Source organism: Emydura macquarii, unplaced genomic scaffold, assembly GCF_026122565.2.
Source record: "Emydura macquarii macquarii isolate MOO-44397 ecotype Brisbane River unplaced genomic scaffold, CSIRO-AGI_Emac_v2 contig_3511, whole genome shotgun sequence".
Lineage (NCBI taxonomy): Eukaryota > Metazoa > Chordata > Testudines > Chelidae > Emydura > Emydura macquarii.
The window spans coordinates 218,148-243,597 of record NW_027133648.1 but is presented as its reverse complement, the minus strand read 5'-3'; the positions used below and the strand labels follow the sequence as shown (position 1 = coordinate 243,597).

General features: G+C 51.5%; 1 protein-coding gene across 3 annotated transcripts; it reads right to left on the bottom strand.

Moving 5' to 3' along the window:
• Nucleotides 1-573: 573 nt before the first annotated feature.
• Nucleotides 574-25,306, bottom strand: LOC137145101 (zinc finger protein 585A-like). 3 transcript variants are annotated; one of them, XR_010917563.1, is made up of 7 exons: nt 25,146-25,306; nt 23,570-23,696; nt 23,077-23,190; nt 14,412-16,526; nt 8,520-9,022; nt 7,058-7,170; nt 574-4,670 (listed from the first exon to the last, which is right to left on the bottom strand). XR_010917563.1 is itself a non-coding variant. In XM_067535719.1 (5 exons), exons 1-4 carry the CDS (start codon nt 25,257-25,259, stop codon nt 14,431-14,433), a joined length of 2,451 nt encoding a protein of 816 aa, XP_067391820.1. In that variant the 5' UTR covers nt 25,260-25,306; the 3' UTR covers nt 7,951-9,022; nt 14,412-14,430. The 3 variants fall into 3 exon arrangements, 1 of the variants encoding a protein (XP_067391820.1); XR_010917564.1 differs by having other exon boundaries at nt 14,412-16,523; XM_067535719.1 differs by lacking the exons at nt 574-4,670; nt 7,058-7,170 and having other exon boundaries at nt 7,951-9,022.
• Between the last annotated feature and the right edge of the window lie 144 nt (nt 25,307-25,450).

The window sequence follows — 25,450 nt, the reverse complement described above, 5'->3', positions numbered from 1 at the left end:
CATGGCAACACCCAGGGCGCCCTCAGCTGAGCACCTGTCCCCATGGCAATGCCCCACGCAGCCCCCCTTCCCATGGCAATGGCCTGGGCCAGTGCCCTCCCTCTGGTTCCACCGTGCTTGTGCGTCGTGAAGGGCCAGGCTGGGAGCTGGGGCCCGGCCCCCCTCGGTATGCCAGTGGATGCCCCTGGGAGTGATTTACCGTTATATACAGTGCTGGGTCAGTTCTGATGTCCACAGTTTGAAAAGAATACTGAAAACCCGCAGAGGGTGTTGAAGAGCCACAAACCTGATTTGAAGGCTGGAGAAAATGCTTTAGAGTGAGAGACGTGAGCTCACTTTGTGCAGCTCATCAAAGGAAGACTGAGAGGTGAGTGGGGCACAATGTGCAGACACCTTCCCAAGGAACAAGTACTGGGCACTAACCAGCTCTTTGATCTACCGGAGAAGAGCGTAAGAAGAACAAATGGCTGGAAGTGAAAACCAGTCATATTAGAAAAGAGCACAGCTCCCAACCCGCACACTGAGACAAGGGACAGTGACTCTCACGAGGCACAACACACCTGGAAAGGAGGGACATTTTTTATTGAAGGCACTGTTTTATATTTAAAAAAAAATGTATGTACAAGCATGCAAACAGCCAGGAAGTTATTCTAATGAAACTAACCAATGGTTCTGTGTACTAAGAGTATAGTTTATGCAGAAAGCCACTGTTCACAAGCACAGAAAGTCCCTTTGCGCTATGCTTGCCGTTACTGTATTTTGTGTCTGCTTTTTTTCTTTTTTAAACCCTTTTTTTCCACTGGCTGCTGTCCCTCAAAGCATTCGTGGGTTTGTTCATTTTAATGGGAATCGGTGAATTGAGGGTGTGACAAAGTGGAGGTACTCTTGAGGTTTTCGCTGAGTGTTGTGCGTGTGCCTCAGTTTCCCCATATGTTACTCAGGTATTTCGGTCACGGGACCCAGGTGTGTGCTCACTGCAGAGGCCACTAGAGGATGGATGGGCCTCTCCGAGCCACACGTATGCAGACCTAGCCAGGACCCCCTACCCTGGCCCAAGCAGTTGCAAAATGTTGTGGCAGGTGGAGACCAAGAGGCGTGGCCACCTTGCCTGAGGAGACAAAGGACGGGGGAGGGGCAAGGGGACGGCTCTGAGAGGGGGGTGACTGGCTGCCTGGAAGGAACAGCCAGTGCCCCGTGGGGGATTTGCCCAGGAGCAGAGCCCAAGGATGGGGGCTCTGCGGCTCCTCGGGTGGTCGCTGCTGTAACTCCTAATTAAGCTGCTAACAAAAAGTCTTTCTACACCGTGATCCTGAGATCTAATAAACCTGACTTCCACACTGGCTGTGAATTGCTTCTGACTGCAAGGCGCAGTGCATGGCCCTTTGGGGGCATGGAAGAACTCCCCAGGGTCCCATCCAGCAGGGCACACAGGGGCAGCTCGGGCAGAGAAGGGGTGCTGGACTCTTTGAGTCAGGAGGCAGCTGCACTGGTGTGTGAAGACTCGAGGTGGCAGACTCCAAAGCACTAGAGGCTGGACTGGCTGCGCCCGAGTGGTTTCAGCGCCCGGTTCCTGCCGAATTCCATCACAGAGGGTTATGTGAGGCCTTATCTCAGCTTCTTTTTTCACCATGCTGAAAGCATATTCAGGCTCAGTAACTGAGTGGGGCAAACACAAGCCAGTCGTTACAAGTCTTTTCCCAAATTTTGTTTCTCCACAAGCTGCACCAGTCTTTTCTCAGCACAGCACTCCAGAATCTGGCTTCCTGCACTGGGTTCTGTAGAAGAACATCTGGATTTTGGAATTAGTACATTGACAACTGATCCATGAGGTGACTGGCTTCTTCAGCACTATTTGTAGTCCCCAACGCGGGTGCCAGAGCAAACACAGCTTTGTCTAACTCCTGCAGTTTCCATGTGGGCTCAAGGAACAAGGCTGCATTTTTTCACCTGATCTCTGTAAGGGGAATGTTTGAATCATTCACCCAGTACTGTGCCATACAATAATGCAGCTCTTTTACATATGCTCATTTCAACTGACGTCCATGGATGGTGCCTTCATGCTGATGAACAGAGAAAGACATCAACTTCTGGGCCAGCGTGTACCTTGTTCAGAGGCAGGAAATGTCTTGAATAGCCAAGAACACTGCAGTCATGGTTCACACATTTTACAGCAGCGTCCGGTTGGACAGTCCTGCAGAGGTCATTAGGCAGGGTCACCATTGGAGTTTCTTGCACTTGCATCCTCAAATTGAGTCGGTAAAAGGGCTCAAGTGTGTATCTCAAAAAGAAAAATATTGCTCTTCTTTGTGGATTTTGTAGTCACTGGCAGATAAGTTCTACTTTGGCAGTTTGAGATTCAAATGACAAGAAACAGGATTTTTTTAGCGACCAACTTGTGTGGGTAAGAGAGATAATCTTGTTTCTCACACTATCAGAAGTTGTTCCAATAAAAGCAATTCCCTCCCCCATCTTGTCTCTCTAATATCCTGGGACCGCCACAGCTACAATACACTGCATACCAAACATAAGACTGCAAAGCATCCTACATGTCAATCATATGTTTTATTGCCTTGTGGGAACATGTTTTACTATTTTCAAGGACTCAACATCAATGAACATACTCTGCAAGTAGGGGCAGTATACATCAGAAATAAGTCCCTCCACAGGTCTAACTCCAGATTTGCTGCAAATATCTTCTAAATGGCAGAGACAGGCTATGTTGACTAGATTTGGTTTGATTTGTTTCTGCCTGGACAGCACGGAGTTACTTCTCCCAATCTTTGATGCCACACTGACTGATGAAAAGACAACAATATTTTCATCAGTACATTTTGTGACCCGTCCGGTGCCCAGGGTTGCCAACTGATAATGCCAAGGTCAGGGCAGGCTGCAAAAGGAGAGCAGATTCTCCCCACGCTGGTGGGTGACACTGAAGCCCGGCTTCCCAACCAGCCACGAACTGCTTCTGATTACCCCACACTGGATATCACAAAGCCAGTCCACAAATGCCCACAGTCCCCTTTACTGCATTACAGCTCCAGGCTCCCAAATCAGCACCAGGTCCAGTAAAGAGACCAGTTACTTAAACTCTCTGCTCTTTGCTAAAAAGGTTCCCTCTGACCCCAAGGGGTCAGCCACAGCACCAGATCGACATAAGTTTGGATCTTACCTAAAATACCACGCTGCCAGCCAATCCTTTAGTGTCTAAACTAAAGGTTTATTGTACAAAGAAAGAAATAAACGATGAGAGAAATGTTAAAGGGTTAAAGTAAATCACAGATATACAAATGATTAAAAGTCCATATACTTCAGGTTTCTGGAAGAAATGTGGAGTTGCAGGCTTATGTAGTCCCCCTGGTTCACATCCAGTACCTGGATGGGTCTAGGTCCTTCGGTTCAGTTGCAAGGTGAATTGGTCCAGAGGTCGGTGTGTGTCTGCAGACTGGACAGGAGCAAAGACAAAATGGTTTCTCTGGCTTGATCTTATATACCCTCTGTCTTTTGGCCATGTGGCCTGTGAAATTTGCAGGAGCTAAAATGGAGTCCAGAGTCACATGGGCCAATCCTGGTGACTTTTCAGGTGTGCCTGGGGTCCAGTCACGTAAGCAGGTTCTGGTGACTCAGTGGTGATGCTGGCTTCTCCCTCAGGGCCCCTTGTACCTGGGAATGCCTTAATGGGCCATTACGCTGGCCATTGTCCTGCAGCCTTCCTATCTGGTGCGTTGCTCAGGCAGACAATTTGAAACACAGATATCTCAAATACATGTATAACTTCCAATTCAAATATTACACATGAACATAAGTAATATTCTCTTACTTAGCACATTATAGCCTTCCTAACCACACCTGACATGGCCTATCCCACATGGATTATTATGATTCTGCCATGCTGATGTCACCCAATATACTAACTGCCCCCCCTCTCAAGCCAGCCCGCATGACAGATTTCATGTACTAAGAGAGTCCATGACACAGTTGAACATTGTTTGTGCAGTGACCGATATATATTCAGGCAGGCCCAAAAACTGAATCACATTCTTTTGTAAGCTATCATCAAAATAGTTCATTCAAATTACCAGCAGTTTCGCGTCACCAATATCTGTGCTCTGGTGCAAATACACACAGAATGGAACCTCCTGACATATCTTTGCAACATTATTTTGATACTTGGGGCCCACATCATCTCTGCAATACAACTGGCTTTTGGAACACCACAACTCCTCTTATTTGCAACTTCTGAATCTTTGCAGAATTTCTTGATGAATTTTATAATGCACTACGATAAATTGTGCTCTGCCAGCATACTGATAAATGTGACTTCTGCTTCTGTTACCTTGGATGTACCTGGTGTAAGGGAGACATTTTTCATCTTTTTCCGCATAGCTTGCCCGGCATTCTGCTAATGTTTGTCTGACTTTTCATGCCGCATAACATCATGTCCTCAATGGTTCACAGTAAAGTCACAGCCACAGAGGTTGCAAAAAGCAAATATTTGTCCATGTCAACTGTGAGTGACCCAAATGAATTCTTCATACCAGATGCTCTGGAATGTGGAATACCTCTTCTGCTTCTTCTCTCTGTTATCTCAGTTGACATCATCTGTGTTTCTTTTTCTCTTCTCTGCTGTGGTGACCTGAGAGCTTGCACTGCAGTCCTTGTTCATGTTTATGCTAAAATAATGGTATGCAAATATGCAAAATAAAGAAAGTTGGATAGACACAGTAGAACTCCAGCAATGTTAATAATCTTGGTACTTGTATATGGCCTTTATGCCTGTACTTGTACTACCAGTCAGATGCTCTCTTAAAACGCTAAGGTGAACATTATGCAAGCTCATGTCCCTTTAGAGACTGGTGCTCGGCTGTAGCTGTTCACATTCTTGTGTTAACATTCCCTTGTGCTACTTGTTTGCAATGTGGCAGTTACTAGTTGTGAGCGTGACGTGATGACATCATGCACCAAGATGTGCAGCTTGCAACCAGGATAGCTTGCCAAACAGCCAAATAGGGACTTTGCAATGACAATGTGGGACACTTGAAAAATCAGGGCCAGATGTGGGATGTCCTGCATAACATGGGACACCTGAGAGCTATGGGAACGAGGCACACATTTTTTTTTTTTAAACAGGGAGGGTGATTAACCATGGGAACAAAGTGCCAGGGGCAGTGGTGGAGTCACCATCTTTTGAGGTCTTCAAAATCCAGCCTGGAGGCTTTCTGGAAGATGCTTTAGCCGAATACAAGTTACTGGACTCAGCAGAGGGGTGAGTGGGGGAAATTCCCTGGCCTGCACTAGGTGGGGGTGAAGGGGAGAGCAGGATAGATGATCTAAACATCCCTTCTGGCCTTAAAAGCCTATGAAAATCCATGAGTCAAGCCCCAAATCATGAGACTGGCTTCAAAACAATTATCTTTTAAAACCAGTAATTGTTGGGTTCTGTTGGCCTGTACTTTATTATTGCCAATTATTAATAGTAATTAGTGGCCTGCACTTTAGGGGTCAGATTGCCAAGCTTTTCTCCACAAATATGAGAGCCAGAAACACTTTTTCCTCTAAAAAGGGAAGAGCTGAGACTCTCCTGTATCACATGACTCTAGGCACCGGGGCTTTACGGAACCAAGTCTCACAATCAAATCATAAGAGTTAGCAACACTGTGATATGAGAACAGAACAAAACATGCACATAAAGCACATATAGCCCAGCATAATGGGGATCAGTGAAGAGGTGCTGCACGGCTCATGGGGCAGCAGATGAGAGCTGGGAGACTGAGGGGCAGACAGCAAGGACAGCGTGCCCCTACCACCTGCTACTGTTGGGTCAGTGCCAGGGCCTTGGCTTCTGGTTACCAGCAGCCCATCCTGCCTATAACACAGCTGTCCTGGGGCCCATGTCTGGTGTCCCAGTCTGACTCCATCTGTTTATTCCATCCTCTCTCCCCCTGCTGGGCATTTGCTAAAAGCTGCCCAAAGTCTCTGCTTTTGTGGCGTTATTGTCCCTGAATGGCTCAGGGGGATTTCAGCATCACTTGCCCCTGCCGGGGGCATCTGGCATTCCCCTATAGTTCTCCCTCTGGGGATCCCCAACAGGTCCCTCTTCCCCTCGCTCCAGCTTAGACACAGTTTTTGGCTTGGGGCTGGCAGAGCCTGCTCTGGGGACAGAATCATAGTCTGGAGTTAACAGAGTCCCCAGGGGGTTGGGAAATATTTGCAAATGAGTCTAAATCAGTCACTTGCCTGTCCCAGGAAATGCTGCGGGGGGTTCAGAACTGAGGGCCAACTATCAAGCCAGTCTGCATGGAAAGCTGTGACCCACCTGAAGAGATCTGAACTCCACACACGCAAACCTATAAGGCACTGAGGCCAGATCCTCAAAGGTATTTAGTTACCTAATTCCCAGTGGGAGTTAGGCACCTAGGCATCTTTGAGGACCTGGGCCTCATTGCCCAGCTGTGACACTGCCAAAGTCCCTCTGCCCCATACAGATGGGTGGGCTCCCCAGAACTGCCCTGGGAAGGATTTCAGTTCAGTCTCTAAACTAGAATGATTTTTAAAGGTTCATTCTAATGTGTGTGTGAAGTGACACAAACACTGAAAACTGGACTGGCTGGAGGGGAGGGCCTATGTCTGAACCATGGAGGAACCAAGGCAGCACCTGAGCTCATGGTGTAACACATATTTTCTGATAAAAAGCAAGTCTAGACATCCAAACGATATCCCCTTGCTGCTGCACTGCTCCCCCCGCCACCCAAAATCTTCATGGCTGGTCCCTGCCAGAAAGGGGCTCACTGCAGAGGACTGGTGGCTAACTGGAGAAAGCATTTTGAGAGGTGACAGCTGCAAATATCAGACTGGGAGTTCCTTGAGGCAGCGACCGACGTTTTGGTCTGTGTTTGTACAGCGCTTGTCTAGGGCTCCTAGAGACTACGGCAACAGAAACAATAAATAAATAATAATTGTCATCACAGAAAAGACGCCCCTCTTTGGAGCATCATAAATATAAAGCACGGCACAGCTCAACACCTCCTTCATTGCAAATATCTGGCACCCCTGAACTCACGCTGCGGAGACACCCGTGCGATGCTCTCCTGCCTGTCTCGGTGATGCTCCTGCTGTCATTCTGCTCGGCCGGGTAGAACGAAGTTGCAATGTCCTCTCAAAGGGCACCGACACCTGGCACAGAATGGGGTCAGCTCGGCGCCTGGTGACCCGGTCCCAGCTGGCTCGGGTTCTGTGCGGGGGGTGGGGGGAAGGCGAGACCAGCAGCTCCCAGTCCCAGCCACCTTGGCCATTGTGTGGGGTAGGAGTGAGAGCGATGCACCTGCAGAAACCAAGGCCGCAGCTACACCTGCCCCATCCACGGATCCCTCCAGCCAGCTGCCCAGCTAAGGCCCTACATAGACCCAGATGGGGCTGACAGGCACTGCTTGGGGGGGGGGATGTTCTGCATCTCCCCTGATCCTGGCGGCCCCAGGGACTGTCTCCCTCCCCCTTCTTCCTGGGTCCCCTCCCCTGAGCATCCCCCGTCCCCATGGCAACAGCCCCAGTCCCCTCCCCTGAGCATCCCCATCCCCATGGCAACAGCTCCGGGTACCCTCCCCTGAGCATCCCTGTCCCCATGGCAACACCCCCCGTCCCCATGGCACCAGCCCTGGGTCCCCTCCCCTGAACACCGTCACCATGGCAACGCCCCAGGCCCTTGGGATCCGGGCCCCTCACCTGAGCCCCTCTCCCGTCCCGGGGCATGTCGGGGGCGTCACGTGTCCAGAGCGGGGCGGGGTCTCGCTCTACAGCGGCTCCCTCAGCGCGGCCCGTGTCAACGCCGCGGCTCGGGGGGCGGGCCAGGCCCGCCGCGCTGCATGCCGGGGAGTGAGGCGGAGCGGTCCTCCCTGCCCCAGGGGGCGTATGCGCATGGGCCATAGAGGCGTGGCCAGAGCCGGCGGGGGCAGGGCCTTGAGGGAGCCCAGCGGAGCCACTCTAGGCTGCCTGCCGCTCTATGGTTAGCTCCAGAGGGGTAGCCGGGCCCAGCTGAGAGGGCTCTAACCATAGAGACGCCAGCATAGCGCGGCCCGGCCCGGCCCCACCAACCCGCCAGAGGCCATAGAGTCAGCGATGGCGCGGCTAGAGCGGCGCTGGGGAGCCGCCAGGGCCGTCTCCATGGCTACAGCACAGCAGGGCCGAGGGCCGCCCCGGTAACCTGCCGGCGCCGTGTTCCTGCGGCAGGGCCCGGTCCGGTCCGGCGAGCCAGCGCTGTGCTGCCCGACATGGAAATGAGGCGATGCATATTCAGCAGATATGCAGATTAGCCAGTGTCTAGCCCCTCCCCCGGGGTGCTCGGGGTCCCGTCGCGGGGTGGGGGGGCTCTGCCCATCCCTCAAGGAGCCGAGCCCAGCGCCCCCCCTCCGGTCCCGCCGGAGCCCCAGGGCCGGGCCGGGCCAGCTACTCCCTCCCTTCCCGGTGCCCCAGCAGGTGTAGCTGTGCTCTCAGCGCCCTCCCCTGGCCCAGCGCTCACGGCCGCTCACCGGGCCTGGCTGGCCTCCTTGTGCCCATGAGCGCCACCCAGGGCACCCGGCCCGGCTCCCCGCCATTGCCTGCCGCCCGCTGCTCTGTGGCAAAGAACAAAGCATCACCCGCTGGAGACAAGGCCGGCCTGGCCCGTCCCATCCCCTCCCCGGGTGTCTGCGGGAAGGCACCTGGCGTTCCCAGGGACACGTTCCCCGCGTGCCCAGAGACGTCTGTGACGCCTACGGCGCGGTCTGACAGGAGACGCTGTACCAGCTCCACAGCGGGCGTCGCGTCCCTCTCCTGTGAAGCAATCACGGGGAGCCCGGAGAGTTCCCAGCCGGCGGGCCCTCAGCTCCAATTTTCTGCATTCAGAATCGCCCACGGGGCTGGGACATCACACAAGGGGAGATGGTTCTCAACTGGCCCCACCATCCATTCATTCAGCAGGGACCGTAGCTGAGCAACTACGTAACAGTGACCACAGCATCATTAGCTTCAACATCCTATGGTGCTGAGCTACCTAAAAATGACACAGTGACACGAACCTTCAGAAAGAGAGATTGCAATGCAATGGAGGTCAGTCCAAAAGGCCCTGTAGGGAAAAGTCAAATCCTTAGAAGTGGCCTGGATGCTACTTAAGAAAGAATAAGTGTATCAGAAGATGCATGTCATGAACAAAAAAGGGGACCAGGGAGGCAAAGAGTAAACGAATAGGGCTAAATGGCAGAGTCAAGAGGCTAGTTGAGCCAAACAGAAACCCTTCAAAACTTGGCAATCTGACCAAGGCAACAAATAAGAGCATAAGTTCACAGAATGTAAGGAAAGACGGGACCATTCGTGTAAGGTCTGAGGCCTTGTGTTTTTGGCTAAGCTGAGGCCTTGTTCTTGGGCTATGCAGTAGCAGCCACATTAGGACAGCAGCCATAAGCTAAGTAGCAGGTCGTCACATCTTCACATTCCTGAAATCACATCAAGACAATGTAATACTGGGCTATGAAGAAGGTGCAACTGTCCTAATAGTACTCACCACTGCCAGATAAAGAAATAGAGCTTAAGATGCTTAAAGAAAACGTTGATAGCGTTCTGTTTGGCAAGGAATCATTTTCAATAGTCGTGGTTGTAAAAATCTACATTTCTTACTGTTTTGTCTGTATGGTACCCACTTCCCTGTTGTTTATCTGAATGATTTCTGTCTGGTTCTTTGATTGTTTCTGTTTGTTGCATAACTAGGGGATATCTTAGTTAGGAATAATGCATATCTACCTAGGGAGGTGGTGGAATCTCCATCTTTAGAGGTTTTTAAGCTAAGGCTTGACAAAGCCCTGGCTGGGATGATTTAGCTGAGGTTAGTCCTGCTTTGAGCAGGGGGTTGGACTAGATACCTCCTGAGGTCCCTTCCAACTCTAATATTCTATGATTCTATTCCATGATTCTAAGTGTACACTATTTAAATCAATTAAGGTGGTGGGATATTATTGGTTAAAGAACTGTTATGTAATGGGCTAGGATTGGTGTTTTGTAGTACTTTAGTTTTAAATGATTGGTTTAACTATATAAACTGAGGTCCAAAAGGAAGTTCTCTGGAACCTAACTCCAGGACACACCCAAGATCAGAGCTGCCAGACCTCAATATCCTGCCAACTGTATTAACAGAAGCTGGAATCTCCAGATGATCTAACCCTGACTGGCCACTAGGAGATGTTTGTCTGTCTTATTGGGAGTGGTGAGCATTGTATGCTTAGAATGTATATTCTGTTTTGGTAATTGTTAATAAATAGAGAATAAGGATATTCCTGTGTAAGACTCCTTCACTGGTAAAAGATCCTGGAAACCTGCAGAGAATTACGCCTGGAGCCCTACGAATTGGGAAAGGGTGGCGGTGCCTTGACTGGGTTATGCCTTGAGCCCTACGGATTGGGGTAAAGTTGGGGTGCCCTAATGTGCGGGTAACATTAGATCATCTAGTCTGATCTATATAGCACCTACAATTTCACTTAGTTACCCCTATGTTGAACCCAACAGTTTGTGTTTGGCTAACCTGTCTTCCAGAAAGGAATCCTGTCTGGATTTGAAGACATCAAAAGAGGGAGAATCCATCACTTCCATTGGTAGTTTGTTCCAGTGGTTAGTCACCCTCACTGTTAAAACTGTGCTTTATTTCTAATTTGAATTTGCCTGGTTACAACTTTGTCATTGATTCTTGTTCTACCTTTTTCCATAGAATTAAAGAGCCTTTCAGCAGGTGGTATTTTGTTTCTGTGACAGTACTTAGACACAAATCTACAGTTTGTTAAACTGCACAGATTGAGTCCCTTACAGCTCTCATGGCAAGGCATTTTTTCCAGCTCCTGAACCACTTGTGACTACTGCTAGTAGTACATAAATGGGAAATTAGAAGGGTGACCCAAACCATCCTTCTTAAACCAAAGTATTGTTTAATCTTAATCTTAACAACAGGAAGAAATACAACATAACAGAAAAAGGACTTCAAGCAAATAGGAACCTACACATCTTTCACCTAAAGTCTTTCTGCATTGGGATGGAAAGCCTACAAAGGCGTAGTTTCTTCAGAATGATACACGCAGACATCTGGTTGGTGGTCTGTTCCTATGAACAGCTCCCCAACAACTGCCTACCCTCTGGACAGAGAGAGACTTTTTAAGGTCCTTTTGATCTGTGGGTTCCTAATGTTGGCAAAACCCTTTGTAACTTGTCTAGAGGCAAGGAAACAGGAGTTTCCCATTCAGCAGTTCAGGTGCTATCTCTTCACCCCTGAAGTATTTTTTGTGAGGTATCTGTGGAAACATGAAGTTTGTCACAAAGACAGTTTGAGCATGTAGCTAAAGGCTAAGAGGATGTTAGGAATGTGCTGACAGATAAGCGTGGTCATCTAGACATGGGCAAAGTTTTCTCTGAAGCTAAATGAGATAGCAAATTGCAAACAGCAAACTGTTTCTTTCTTTTGACTGAAGTTGAATTTTTCCATTTTAACAATGAGCTACGTGCATGCCTTCCTTTGTAACCAAATAGGGGAAGTTCCTTGTGCAACTGTATACGGGACACTGCTTGTGCAGCTCACCATTATTTCTTCTGTTTTATTACGCATGCTCAATGCATTTTGCTGTATAACAATGACTTGGTAATGAGTCTACATAAAAACCTTCACACAACGCAGAGTGGGGGGTGCAGTTTAACTAAAGCTGTTGCCCCAGGTAATTACCTTATTAATAAAGGTCTTTTCCTCGCCCACCCAAACAGAAGTGAAGACTGTGTTTTCTTCCACATATCTTATCTCCAGTCTTATCCTCCTGCTTGTTTCAGCAACAACACTTGATTGAATCTAGGCTAGCCATACAATAAATGTTCCAATGTAGTGAATATCATCACCAGAGCCACGTCACATACAGTATTCATCTATTACAGAGCAGCCCTAAATCCTTCCCAACTATTGCAGGTGATATGTAAAAGGGAAACTAAAAGGGCCAGAAAGGATTTTGAAGAGTCCAAAACTAATGGTGTAAAACCAAACGAGATTATTTAAGTCTATCAAAAGCATGAAGCCTGCAAAAGAATTGGTGGGCCCACTGAATCACAGAGGTCAAAAGGGAGCAATCAAGGAAGAGAAGGATATTTCTTAGCAGCTAACTGATTCCTTCACAGAGGATGTTGGGGAGATTCCTATCCCAGCCAAGAGTTCTGAGGGACTGCTAACAAAGATATGCTCTCATTTAAAACAGCCACTGTTCCAGAGGATTGGAGGTTAGCAGGAATACCTGTCTGTGATGAAGTGGGACTGTTCTTAATGTTTTCTCTGAATACTGTGTGTGCCTCAGTTTCCCCTATGTACTACTAAAGGATCTCAGTGGAGGGTTACGGGTGTGTGATCATTGGCAGTGTGGATGCCGTTAGCTGCCTAGAGGGCAGTGTGGATGCCGTTAGCCGCCTGTGCACAAAAAATGGCCGACACTCTGTATCCTGGCAACTGATGGCCAGGCCCCCTCTGCAAGGAGCTGGCCTGGCAACCAAGAGGTGTTGGAGAACAAAAGAGAGGTGGCGACCAGGTGGCTTTTTTGTCTGGGAAAGAGACAAAGGAAGGAGGGGCTGAGGGGTAATGGAGACAGGTTAGCTGGAAGCAAGCAGTCCCTGGTCAGGGGGGTTCAGAGGAAAGAGCCCAAGGAAGGGTCTCTGGTTCCCCTAAGATGGAATTGGCTATAATTTCCTGATTTCTGTGCTAACAAGTTCTGTTCTACGCTGTGTTCCTGGCGACTAATAAACCCTGCTGTTTCCAAGCTGGCTGAGAATCACTTCTGACTGCAAGGCAGGGTGCATGGCCCCTTTGGGGGCATGTAAGGCTTCCCCAGGTGGAGTCACTGTGGGGAGCTCACGGCAGAACAGGGGTGCTGAACACTCCAAGGTCAGATCCAGGAGGTGCGGAAGCCCTGGTCTGAGTGAACCCTGAGGGGAGACCCACTTCACTAGTATCCTGACGGGCTTCATCAGAGCGGTTCCGGAGTGCCGAGCCTGTCTCTCTGTGACACTATCGTTTTTAAAAGGCTGTAGAAATGATCCTGGGAATTACAAACCAGTCAGTCTTACATCTGCACCTGGCAATTTAGCAAATGATTATTAACAACAGAACACCTGGGAGATCATGATGTCAGGAAAATCATGCCTTGCCAATGTCTTTAACATACCAGTAAATTAGTGGATAAAGGAAAACCAGTTCACATAATTTAGACTTCCAAAGGCTTCTAACAAGATCCCATATGAAAGGCTATTAAAGAAACTAAGTCATCATGAGGGGAGAGGCCGAAGTAGTGTCAGGGATCACAAACTGACTAGGGAGACAAAAACAGAATAGGATTAAACAGTCAGTTTTCATCATGGCAGAAGGTAACAGCCAGGCTTCCTGGATCTGTACTAGGGCTTGTATTGGCTAGTATTTATGAATGATTTGGGAAGAGTGGCAAGTCGTGAGGGAACAAAGTTGGCAGATGATACAAAGTTATTTGGGTTAGTCACATTTAGAGAAGACTCTGAAGAACCTGAGAGATCTAAACAAGCTAGGTGAGTGGCAACACAATGGCAAATGGAGTTTAATGCTGATAAATGCAAAGAAGTGCACATTGGAGTGGAAAAATTGAACTAGTTGTACACCTGACAGGCCCCTACAGTAACTATAGTCAGCCCAAGAAAAGGACCTGGATGTCACTGTAGACAGCTCAATTAAGACCTCAGTTTAATGCCCAGCTGTGATCCACAAAGCAATCAAGACATTTGGATGCATAAGGAATGGAGAAAAATATGGAAAATATTCCAATGCCTTTATATAAATCAATGGTGCGACCTCATCTGGATCCTATGTGCAGCACTGGGCACCCCAGCCCAAAACTAAAGAATGATCAAGGGCTTAGAAATTCTCCTGTGAAGAGAAACGGAAAAGATTGGCCTGGTTACCTTAGAAAAGGGATGGATAAAGAGGGGACTACATGGTAAGTCCATAAAATCATGAATGGGATGGAGAAGGCAGATCGGGAACTTCTGTTCTCCCTTTCTCATAAGAACAAGGGACATTTTAATTTCCTTGAAAGTGGAAAATTCAAAACTGATAAAAAGGAAAGACAGTGTGCAATTAAACTGTGCCACTTCCTACTACAGGGTGTTGTTGAGGGCAAGAATTTAGAAAGGTTAAAAAATGTGCTGAACAAAAATATCCAGAGTTATAATTAACGCTAACCGAGATTTTGGAAGGGATATTAAACCTTGTGCTTCAGGATTTAAGCCACTTTCTAATGCTGAGGGATCAGAATGAAACCTAATATTGGCTGGGGGTAGGGTGGGCAGATTATCCTACGTTTGCCTAGTATGCAATTCTTACGCCTTCCTCTGGTGCACTGGGTGCCACTCACTCGCAGACAGGACACGGGGCTATCTGGACTTTCGGTCTGATCCAGTTTGGTCATTCCTGCGTCTGTGGGAGTTTTGCTGGAGTACAGGCTGGGAAAGCCCCTCCAAATTTGGGCTGTCACACAAGAGCCTCTTCCCCCTCGTGTGGACTCTCTGGTGTTTTTGCAGTGTCCCCTTGATAGTGAAGTGCTTCCCACACTCACTGCAAGTGAAGGGCCGTTCCCCCGTGTGGATCCGCTGGTGTGTTTTCAGGTTGCCCTTGGTGGAGAAGCTTTTTTTGCACTGGGTGCAGGCGAACGGCCGCTCCCCCGTGTGCACTCGCTGGTGCGTCAGGAGGTTGCCTGGCTGCGTGAAGCATTTCCCACACTGGCTGCACATGTACGAGCGCTCCCTGGTGTGGATCCTCTGGTGCATCTTGAGCTCCCTGTTGGTGGCAAAGCTCTCCTTGCACTCAGCGCATCCAAAGAGCCTCTCGCGCAGGTGGCTTTTCTGGTGGATGTTGAGCGTGCCCTTCTGGGCAAAGCTCTTCCCGCACTGGTCACAGGGGAAAGGCCGCTCCCCTGCATGCACTCTCAGGTGGGTTTTGAGATTGTACTTCTTGGCAAAGCCCTTCCCGCACAGGGTGCAGGCGAACGGGCGCTCCCCCGTGTGCAGGCGCTGATGCACGGTCAGATTCCCCTTCTGGGTGAAGCACTTCCCACACTGGGCGCAGGTGAACCGTGTGTCTCCCGTGTGCAGACGCTGATGGGTTTTGAGGTAGCCCTTGTGGCGAAAGCTTTTGCCACACTGGTCGCAGGGGAAGGCCGCCTCGCCCGTGTGCACTCGCTTGTGCAGCCTGAGATACACCTTGGCAGCAAAGCTCTTCCCACACTGGGTACAGGAGAACGGGCGCTCTCCCGTGTGCAGACGCTGGTGCACGGTCAGGTTGCTCTTATGGTTGAAACTCTTCCCACATTCGGTGCACGTGAATAAGCCCTCGCCCGTGTGGACTCGCTGGTGCAGCTTGAGATATTCCTTCTTCGCAAATGTCTTCTCGCAGTGGGGGCAGGGGAAGGGCCGCTCCCCGGTGTGGGCTCTCAGGTGGACTTGGAGATACTCCTTCTTGGTGAAGCTCTTCCCGCACTGACAGCAGGCGAACGGGCACTCCCCCGTGTGGCGCTGCTGGTGGACCCTGAGATTCACCTTATGAGTGAAGCTCTTCCCACACACCACGCATTGGAAAGGCTGCTCCCCCGTGTGCACCCTCTGGTGCAGTTTGAGGATGTCTTTCCGGGTGAAGCGTTTCCCACACTCAGTGCATGGGAACGGCCGCTCTCCGCTGCGTGTCCTGCCATGCACCCTGCTGTGCACCTTCAGAATGGCCTTGCTGATGAAGCGCTTCCCACATTCAGTGCAGGGAAACGGCCGCTCCCCCGTGTGCAGCCTCTGGTGCAGTTTCAGGAATTCATTCTGAACAAAGCCCTTCCCGCACTTGCTGCACACGAAGGGTCGCTCGCCGCTGTGCAGGCGCTGGTGCATTTTGAGGTTGCCCTTGGCGGTGAAGCTCTTCCCGCACTCGGTGCACACGAAGGGCCGCTCCCCGCTGTGCAGGCGCTGGTGCATTTTGAGGTTGCCCTTGGCAGTGAAGCTCTTCCCGCACTCGGTGCACACGAAGGGCCGCTCCCCTGTGTGGATCCGCTGGTGCATTTTGAGGTTGCCCTTGGCGGTGAAGCTTTTCCCGCACTGGGTGCAGGGGAACAGCCCCTCCCCCGTGTGCATGCGCTGGTGTATTTTGAGGGTGCTCTTCGTCGTACAGCTCCTTCCGCATTCAGTGCATGTGAATGATTTCCTCCCCTTGGGCTCTCCCTGCTGGGCAGTCACGTGCGTCTGACCCATGAGGGTGTCCTCATGTCTCTGCTCTGTGTCCTGTCTCTGTAGTGGCGGCATTTTCTGTGGCCTGGGGAGGGGTGTGACATGCATGACATTTCTCTGCTTCTTTTGTGATCTGTTCTGACGCTTGCATCTTTGCTTTTTCCTTGAGTGCTGGGGGAGCTCCTCTCCAGCCTGTCCTGGAGATGTCTTGGGAAGATCCAGGGTTCTAGTACCTTCCTTGTCGTCATCCTTCATCACACCATCTGCTGCAGAGAGAAGAGCCCTGGCGTTATCTGCTGAGCTAGTGACAAAGGGAAACGCCTGATGTTCAGCACAACCTTCCATTCCCAACAGCAGCCCAAGAAGCCTACGTCTCTTGGAAGAGCCTACAGAACCACCTCCCCGCTCTCAACTACTGGGAAGCTGCCCCTTCAGGGAGTGTTTCCACTAAACTAGAGAGGGGGCATTTCTCAGTGCTCCCTCGCATTTCTAGTGGCAAAGGTGCTGCCAGTGGGAAAGGACCGCCTTCGTGTTGCATTGACTGGACACGAATGGCTGCCAGGAGGCTGACCGTGGCATGGTCTCCACAGCAACCCCAAGTGGTGAAAGTTAGCAGCCTAACGGAGGCACCACTTGGGATCAGCCTCAAAGGACCGCTCAGGAAGTCCAACAGCCGTGTGCAGATGTACTAGTCAGAGTATGTTACGCGCCCCCCTCTGGGCCTGAGCCATAGAGGAGGTGAGGCTGTTACAAGCACTGGGCAAGAGTCTGGGTCTTTGGCTCAAGTGGGAGAGACTTGAGCTCTCAGTGCTGGGCCGGTGCCTGGTTTAATCCCTGGTGTCGCCGTCACACAGCAATGCATTACTGACTCCAGTGCTCAGCCATTCACACTGTGGAGTGCAGTGGCTCTAGACATGTTTCAACGCCCTCTGGAACTCTCAGCAGCATTTGTGAACCGTGTTCGCTCTGTACCGGCGAGACGCGCAGTTTAGCACTGATTGCGAAGCAGCGAGATTGCTTGGCTGGGCCCAGCACAGGGAAGTCAGGAGGGACTGAACTAGAAGGGCGAGGGTGGAAAGAGCCTGGGCAGAGACAGAAGGGCCAGCTGGCTTTCACCAGACCCTTCTCAGTCTTAGGCTTGGTCTGCGCTACAGAGTTAGGTCAGCGTAAGGCAGCTCACGTCACCCTAACTGTGTAAGTGTCTACACTACAACGTTCCTCCCGCTGCTTTAACTCGCCCACTACACTGACCTAATAAATCCACCTCCACAAGAGTGTAGCGCTTAGGTCGACATAGTTAGGGCAATGCAGTGCCAGTGTAGGCACTGCGTTGCTTACGTCGACTTAGTGGCCTCCAGGAGGCGTCCCACAATACCCCACTGTGACCGCTCTGGTCACCATTTTGAACTCCGCTGCCCAGCGTACACAGGCATACGCCCCTCCCCTTTTAAAGCCCCAGGAATTTCTGAAATTCCATCTTCTGTTTGTGCGGAGTGGAGAGCTCACGTAGCCACTGCCCAGCTGACCATGTCAGCTCCACGCAGCAAACACGCTCCTGCCTGGAGTACACAGGAGGGGGTGGATCTCTAGGCCTGTGGGGAGAGGAGGCTGTGCAGGCACAGCTCCAATCCAGCTGTAGGAACATGGACATTTACAACCAGATTGTTTGGGGCATGGAAGAGAAGGGCTACGACAAGGACTCGCAGCAGTGCCATGTGAAAATCAAGGAGCTGCAGCAGGAGTACCAGAAGGCAAATAGTCACTCTGGTGCAGAAGTGCAGACATGCTGCTTCTACAAGGAGCTGCACGCCAGCTTCGGGGGAAACCCCACCACCACTGCCAAGCACCCTGTGGGGGACCTGGAGACACAGGTCCCCAGACTGAGCCCCGAGGACAAGGCATTGCATGGGGAGGACATGGAGGACAGGCGATTGGGGGATCCAGTGTCGTGGTGAGCCAGGACCTCTTTTTGACTCCTGAGCAGTCGAGCCACTCCCAGCCATCCAGCACTGGCAAGCCTGACACAAGAGAGGGAAGCTTTGGTAAGTACAGTTTGCTTCAATATTGCAAAGACACAGCTGCTCATGTACTATTTTCTTAATCAGGCTTAAGAGGTAGTGAAATAACCAACAGAGATACAGTTGCTATCTGCTTCACATTACCTTGTGCAGCTAGGCAGAAAGGGCCCTGCGGAACAGTTTATTTGTGTGTCCCGAGACATCCCGTGAATCCTCCATAGAGATTTCAAGGAAACTATCCTGGACATAGTCTGCAATCCTCTGCTGAAGGTCCCTTGGGAGGGTTACCTTAGTTCTTCCGCCATGGTAGGACACTTTCCCATGCCAGTCAGCCATTACTTCAGCAGACACCCATTTCAGCTAGCAGCATAAGGACCCAGCCTGCAGCCGTTACCCTGAGGAGTGAGATAACAGCTAAAATCGCCGCCTGTGGAGAATGGTGCCAGGATTCAGTTCAATTGCCCTATCAGCTTGTACCGATGCCTATGATGTAGGCTCCCCTTGCTGTCCCAACTCGCCCACTTGCCCCGGGCTGAGGTCACCCGGCTGGGAATGCCGCTGTGCTCTATAAATTCACAGGAGAAGTGAGAATGCTGTGCCTGTAACCTGTGTGGATCAACGGGAATGAATGCACTCACAATTGTACCTCTGGCCATTGTTTCTTCAGCAGCTGCAAAAGCGGCCTTGAGGCTCTCTCCATCCATGCTGGTAGAGCAGCTCAGCCAGATAAGAAGAGGACAAGGGCAGACATGTTCCAGGAGGTCATGCAAGCCTCTGGTGCTTCAGATTCCGAGCAGAGGGCTTGGAGAGTGATGATCCATGATAAAATGCAGAGGGATAGTGAGGACCGGCAAAACGGGCAGCAAGAGATAATAGTGCTGCTCAAGGAGCAAAGACGTGCTGTGGTCTCTGACTGAACTTCAGGCTCAACACATCCGTGCTCAGCCCCCCTGCAGCCCATAGTGTATTCTGGGATCTCACTACACCCCTCTCCCTCTGGATTCCATATATCTTCTGGACCCGCAGCAGAACCGCTACCACTCCATCTCCCAGAGAGTACACACAATCACAGCTGCACATGCACCAACCTGTGAGAGACACAAGTGGTGTACTTGTTTGTGAAATCACAGTTCTTTCCCCTTTAAAGATACTTCCTCCTGTTTCTTTCAGGTTTTAATAGGTATATTTACATGGGTGTGGAATAAAAGTCAGTGTTGATAAATGCAAAGTAATGCATAACGGAAAACAGAATCCCAACTCTCTCTATAAAATGATGGGCTCTAATTTAGCTGTTACCACTCAAGAAAGCTCTTGGAGTCAGTGTGGATAGTTCTCTGAAAACACCACTCAATGTGCACCGGCAGTCAAAAAAACTAACACAATGTTGGGAATCATTAGGAAAGGGATAGGTAATAAGACAGAAAATATCATATTGCCTCTTTAAAAATCTATGATACGCCCACATCTTGAATCCTGCGTGCAGATCTGGTCGCCACATCTCAAAAAAGATATACTGGAATTGGAAAAGGTACAGAAAAGGGCAACTAAAATGATTAGGGGTATGGAACAGATTCCATATGAGGAGATATTAATAAGACTGGGACTTTTCAGCTTGGAAAAGAGACAATTAAGGGGGGGATATGACAGAGGTCTATAAAATCATGACTGGTGTGGAGAAAGTAAATAAGGAAGTGTTATTTACTCCTTCTCATAACACAAGAACTAGGGGTCACCAAAAGAAATTAGTAAGCAGCAGGTTTAAAATGAACAAAAAGAAGTATTTCTTCACACAACACACAGTCAACCTGTGGAACGCCTTGCCAGAGGATGTTAGAATCATAGATGTTGTGAAGGTCAAGAGTATAACAGGGTTCAAAAAAGAACTAGATCAGGTCTTGGAGGATAGGCCCATCAATGGCTATTAGCCAAGATGATCAGGGATGCAGCCCCATGCTCTGAAGTGTCCCTGGCTTATGTTTGCCAGCAGCTGGGAATGGGCGACAGGATGGATCACTTGCTGATGGCCTGTTCTGTTCATTCCCTCTGAAGCATCTGGCACTGGCCACTGTTGGAAGACAGAATATGGGGCTAGAGGGACCATTGCTCTGACCCCGTGCAGTACCTGGAAATTTTTGTAAATCAATTGCTTAATTATTTGCTCCATTATCTTTCCAGATACTGCAGTGTGATCAGACCATTGCACTGAGCTAAAATGATTAGGTGGATGGAAAAGCGTCCATATGAGGCGAGATTAATAAGACTGGGACATTTCAACTTGGAAAAGAGATGACTAAGGGGAGATATGATAAAGGTCTATAAGATCATGACTGGTGTGGAGAAAGTAAATAAGGAAGTGTTATTTACTCCTCATAACACAAGAACCAGGGGACACCAAATGAAATTAATTGGCAGAAGGTTTAAAATGAACCATTTCTTCACACAATGCAGAGTCAACCTGTAGAGCTTCTTGCCAGAGGATGTTGTGAAGGCCAAGACTATAACAGGGTTCAAAACAGAACTAGATAATTCATGGAGGATAGGTCCATCAATGGCTATTAGCCAGAATAGGCAGGGATTGTTGTTTGCCAGAGGCTGGGAATGGCCAAAAGGATGGATCACTTGATGATGACCTGTGCTATACATTCCTTCTGAAGCATCTGGCATTGGCCACCATCAGAAGACAGGACACGGCTAGATGGACCATTGGTCTGACCCATTATGGCCTTTATGTTCTTAAAAGTCTATTTATAGAAGCTTAATTAATCTTTATTTCTCTCCAATGTACGGTGGCTGCAGCTAACATTCACAGACAATAACAATCGGTGTCTTTGCAATGTTATATTAACACACACACATGGAAGTCGTTACTAGGTTCATACAAGGATGCAAAAAACCAGTGCCAGGCACAGCACAGCAACACATATTACTGTGGTTCATTGTTAAAATGGTCCTTCAAAGCCTCCCTGAGCCGCAAAGCTCCCCGGTGAGCTCTTCTTATAGCCGTAGTATCTGGCTGCTCAAAATCAGCAGACAGACGATCTACCTCTGCGCTCCACTCTTGTGGAAACTTCTCCCCCTTTGCTTCACAGATATTATGAAGCACACAGCAGGCAGCTATGACCATGGGGATATTGTCTTCACTGAGGTTTAATCTTGTGAGTAAACAGCGCCAGCGCCCTTTCAAACGGCCAAAGGCACATTCAACAGTCATTCTGCACCTGCTGAGCCTGTTGTTGAAGCGCTCCTTCCTGCTGTCGAGGAGGCCGGAGTATGGCTTCATGAGCCACGGGAGTAAGGGGTAAGCTGGGTCTCCCAGGATCACTATTGGCATTTCCACATTCCCAATAGTAATCCTCTGGTCTGGAAAAAAAGTCCCTGCCTGCAGCTTTCTGTACAGGCCTGTGTTGCTAAAGATCTGTGCGTCATGCACCTTCCCCGACCAGCCTGCGTTGATGTCAGTGAAACGACCCCGGTAATCCACCAGTGCTTGTAATACCATAGAAAAATAGCCCATTCTGTTGATGTACTCGGTCGCAAGGTGGTCTGGGGCCAAAATAGGGATGTGTGTGGCATCTATGGCCCCCCCGCAGTTCGGGAACCCCATTGCTGCAAAACCATCCACTATTTCCTGCACATTGCCCAGAGTCACAATCCTTCGTAGCAAGACGCGATTAATGGCTCTGCAGACTTGCATCACAGCAACCCCCACAGTGGATTTCCCAACTCCAAATTGATTCCCGACTGAGCGGTAGCAGTCTGGCGTTGCAAGCTTCCACACAGCAATTGCCACGCGTTTCTCCACCGTGAGTGCAACTCTCATTTTGGTGTCGCTGCACCGGAGGACTGGGGCAAGCTCTGCACACAGTTCCAGAAATGTGGCCTTGCGCATCCGAAAGTTCTGCAGCCACTGCTCGTCATCCCAGATCTGCATAACAACGTGATCCCACCAGTCACTGCTTGTTTCTCGAGTCCAGAACCGGCGGTCTACTGTGTTCAGTTGCTCCGTGAATGCCAAGAGCAATCTTGAATTATTTCTTTCCATGGAGCACAGCAAAGCAGCCTGCAAGGAATCATCATATTCCTCGCAGCTCTGGAAATACTGCAGGATCAGGCGCGTTGTGTTCATAATGCTCAGCACAATACTGAAGAGCAGAGCAGGATCCATGATTCTCACAGAGATGGCGGACGCGCAGGCTTGCCGGGCTTTTGAAAAGAAGCATGAAACGTAACAGGATACCCATGGAATGACGGGATGGAGAAATCTGCATCAAGGGACGCTGAACCCGTTTCCCAGTCACCCCTGCGCGACTCGTTTACCCCTCATGAGGCATTGCAAACCCTTCCCAAAACACCCTGCGCTAGCTGGTGGTGAGTTGCATAGTGGGACGGTTACCCACGGTGCACTGCTGTCTGCATCGATGCACGCTCTGCTAGTGCGGATGCGTACCGCTGACACATGGAGCGTAGTGTGGACATGCAACAGCGGTTTAATTACTGCAGCGGCTGTATGTTGACGTAACTTAAGTTGACTTAATTTTGTAGTGTAGACAAGGCCTTGCTTCCCTTTAACCCTTCCCATTGGAATAACCCAGTTTTGGCAGCTCCCCCTAATCCACTCAGACCCCTCGCCATCTTCGCTGCCCTTCTTTGGGCCTTTCCAACTCCACCTACAAGTGGTCACAGCTGCACCCAGGGAGCCAGCCATTGTTGAAACATTCTCTGACCTGCAGTCGGTTTCCCTGGGATTCCAGCCCATCCCTTCCTCTCTCTTCCAGTTCTTGGTGTTTTCATGACTCACCTGAGCAGAGGACCTGGGGTCTCCTTCCTTCTTTCCAGCCCCAGGCACCCCGCACACATGGCTCTTCCCCTCGCTCCAGCTGACAGATGATCTCCGGTTTGACACCAGGATGCCCTGCGCAGGGGTGGAGAATTGCAGCATGGTGAGTGCCGAGCTCAGGATGAGTGGGGTTCCTGGCTTCCTGATCACACTGGCTTATGAAGAGCAGTTTGTGATCAGGTCTATGGGCCTGATTCTGCAGTATCTTTACTCCACAAGCAGCCCAGCAAGTGAGCAGAGACCCCTTGGAATCTCTGTTGTCCAACACAGACCCCTTCTCACTACAGGGCCAAGAGCCCTCAGGTGGGTGCAGGGCACAGCATTTCCAGGGTCTGAGACTCATCTGAGCCCCAGCGAAATGTGTGCTGACCTGCACTGCAGCGCCCTGCACTGACGTCTCCTGGCTCTGTCCCAGCCCCACGGCGCAGAAAGAAGAGTGGGAAGGGAACCTCACCCAGCGAGGCCACCAGCTCGTAATTCTCCTTCATCACAGCCCGGTACAGCTCCCGCTGCCATTTGGCTAACTCTGCCCACTCCTCCAGGGAGAAATAGACTGCGACGTCCTCAAACGCCACCGGCACCTGCAACGACCACAAAGCCCCTTAGTGAAGCACTGAGAGCTCCCGGCAACAAGCACTAGACAAGTGCTAGGGATTAGGGTTAGAGCACGCTGCCCTAACTCACGAACTGTACACCTGGCGCCCGCCCTGACTCCAAACCCCATAGAAGTCACATTTCCACTCTGCCTGCACAGGGCCCCACTGCGTCCCATTTATCTTATCTAATGCATTTCATAATAATAGTAATTAGGGGTAGTAATTAGCTGTCATTAATTTGTTCTCTGAGTGATGACCTTGGACAAAGCGCTGGGGGTAAACTTCAGCTCAGCGTTCCCAGTGGAACAAGGCTGGCGGGGAGCCTTTTCATCCCTGGCTAACGCCACTGGGATGGGATTCACACACCTACACCAGCCTGCGCTGCCCACAGTGGGGGCACGTTCCCCTTGGGGGACAAGAAGGTGGCGAGAGCCGTGCCCCAGGGAGACTCAGGACCAGCCCTGCCGGAGCCAGGCTGTCGTGCAGGTGTAGACGAGACTCGCGCGCGCTGTGCTGGTTTGTGATGTGGACCGGTGTCCGCCAGGGATTGGCGCGAGGCGCCTGAATGGATTTCGTGTGCGCCTGGTCTCGGGACAAGGGAGATCCGGTGCTGGTCCATTTCGCCCCCTCCCAGGCAGCTTCTGGGCCAGCCTGGGGCGAGACATTGCCGGTGCCAGCCGGCCCCACACCGGGGGATGCGGAGAAACCCTGGCTGGGCTGGTTTAGTCAGGGTTGTTGGTCCTGCTCGGAGCAGGGGCTGGACTCAGCAGGTGAGCGCCCGGCCTGAGGTCTCTGCCAGCCCTGCCGCTCCGGGGCGTCTATGTGACCAACGCTCCCGGCTGCCCGGGGCCAGGCTCTTCGCCCCCGGAACCGGGGAGTTTAGAAAAACACCCGGGGCCTGAGACCCGCCCTGGGGCCGGAGACCCACCGGCTCGGCCCGGCCCGGCCCGGCCCACCAGCCACCCCCTCCCCGGGCCCTGCCCTGGGGGCCTGCCGGGGTTCTCCGGCCGGGGGCCAAGTGCTCTGGGGCTGGGGGGGGGTCTCCTTGAACCGAGCGGCCCGGCCGGGGGCTAGCACAGACGGCGGCCGAGGCTGCTCCGCGGAGCGGGGCCGGGCGGCCCGGCGGGAAGATGGCGGCGGCGGCGGCGGGGGGCCGGGATGGCGGCGATGGAGGGTCCGGGGCTCCCGGCCGAGCGGGGCGGGGCGGGGCAGCCCCGGGGCGGAGCAGGCCCAGGCCCAGGCCCGTCTCCTGCAGCCCGGCCCGGCTCGGCTCGGCTCGGCTCCGGCAGGCAGCGCCCATCCCCGCCGCACCGGTTGTGCCCCCCCCCGGAATACCCGCCCCCGGCTCAGAGTCACGCCAGCCCCTCCCGCCGACACCGACCCCGACACCGACCCCGCCGCGCCTGGGCCGGGCCGAGCCGAGCCCGGTGCTACCTGCGCAGCGCCCCCCGCGGCCATCCACCCGGCCTCCGGCCTGCGGCGGCTCCTCGCTGCCGGGGGGGGCCGCGCTGCCTCCGGCCCCCGCCTGGGCCCGGCCGCGGGTCGCATCCGCCGCCGCCGCTCCCGGCCGGACCGGCCCGGTCCCGGCCCGTCCCCCCGCGCCTCCCGCCAGTCGCTCCGCCGGCAGGAAGGAAGGAGGAGGCGGCCCAGGCCGGGGGGGAGCGGAGGGGGTGTGTTCGGTGGGGGCTGGGAAGCGGTGTCTCGGGTTTAATGAGGCTGGTCCCTGGTGTGAACGGTCA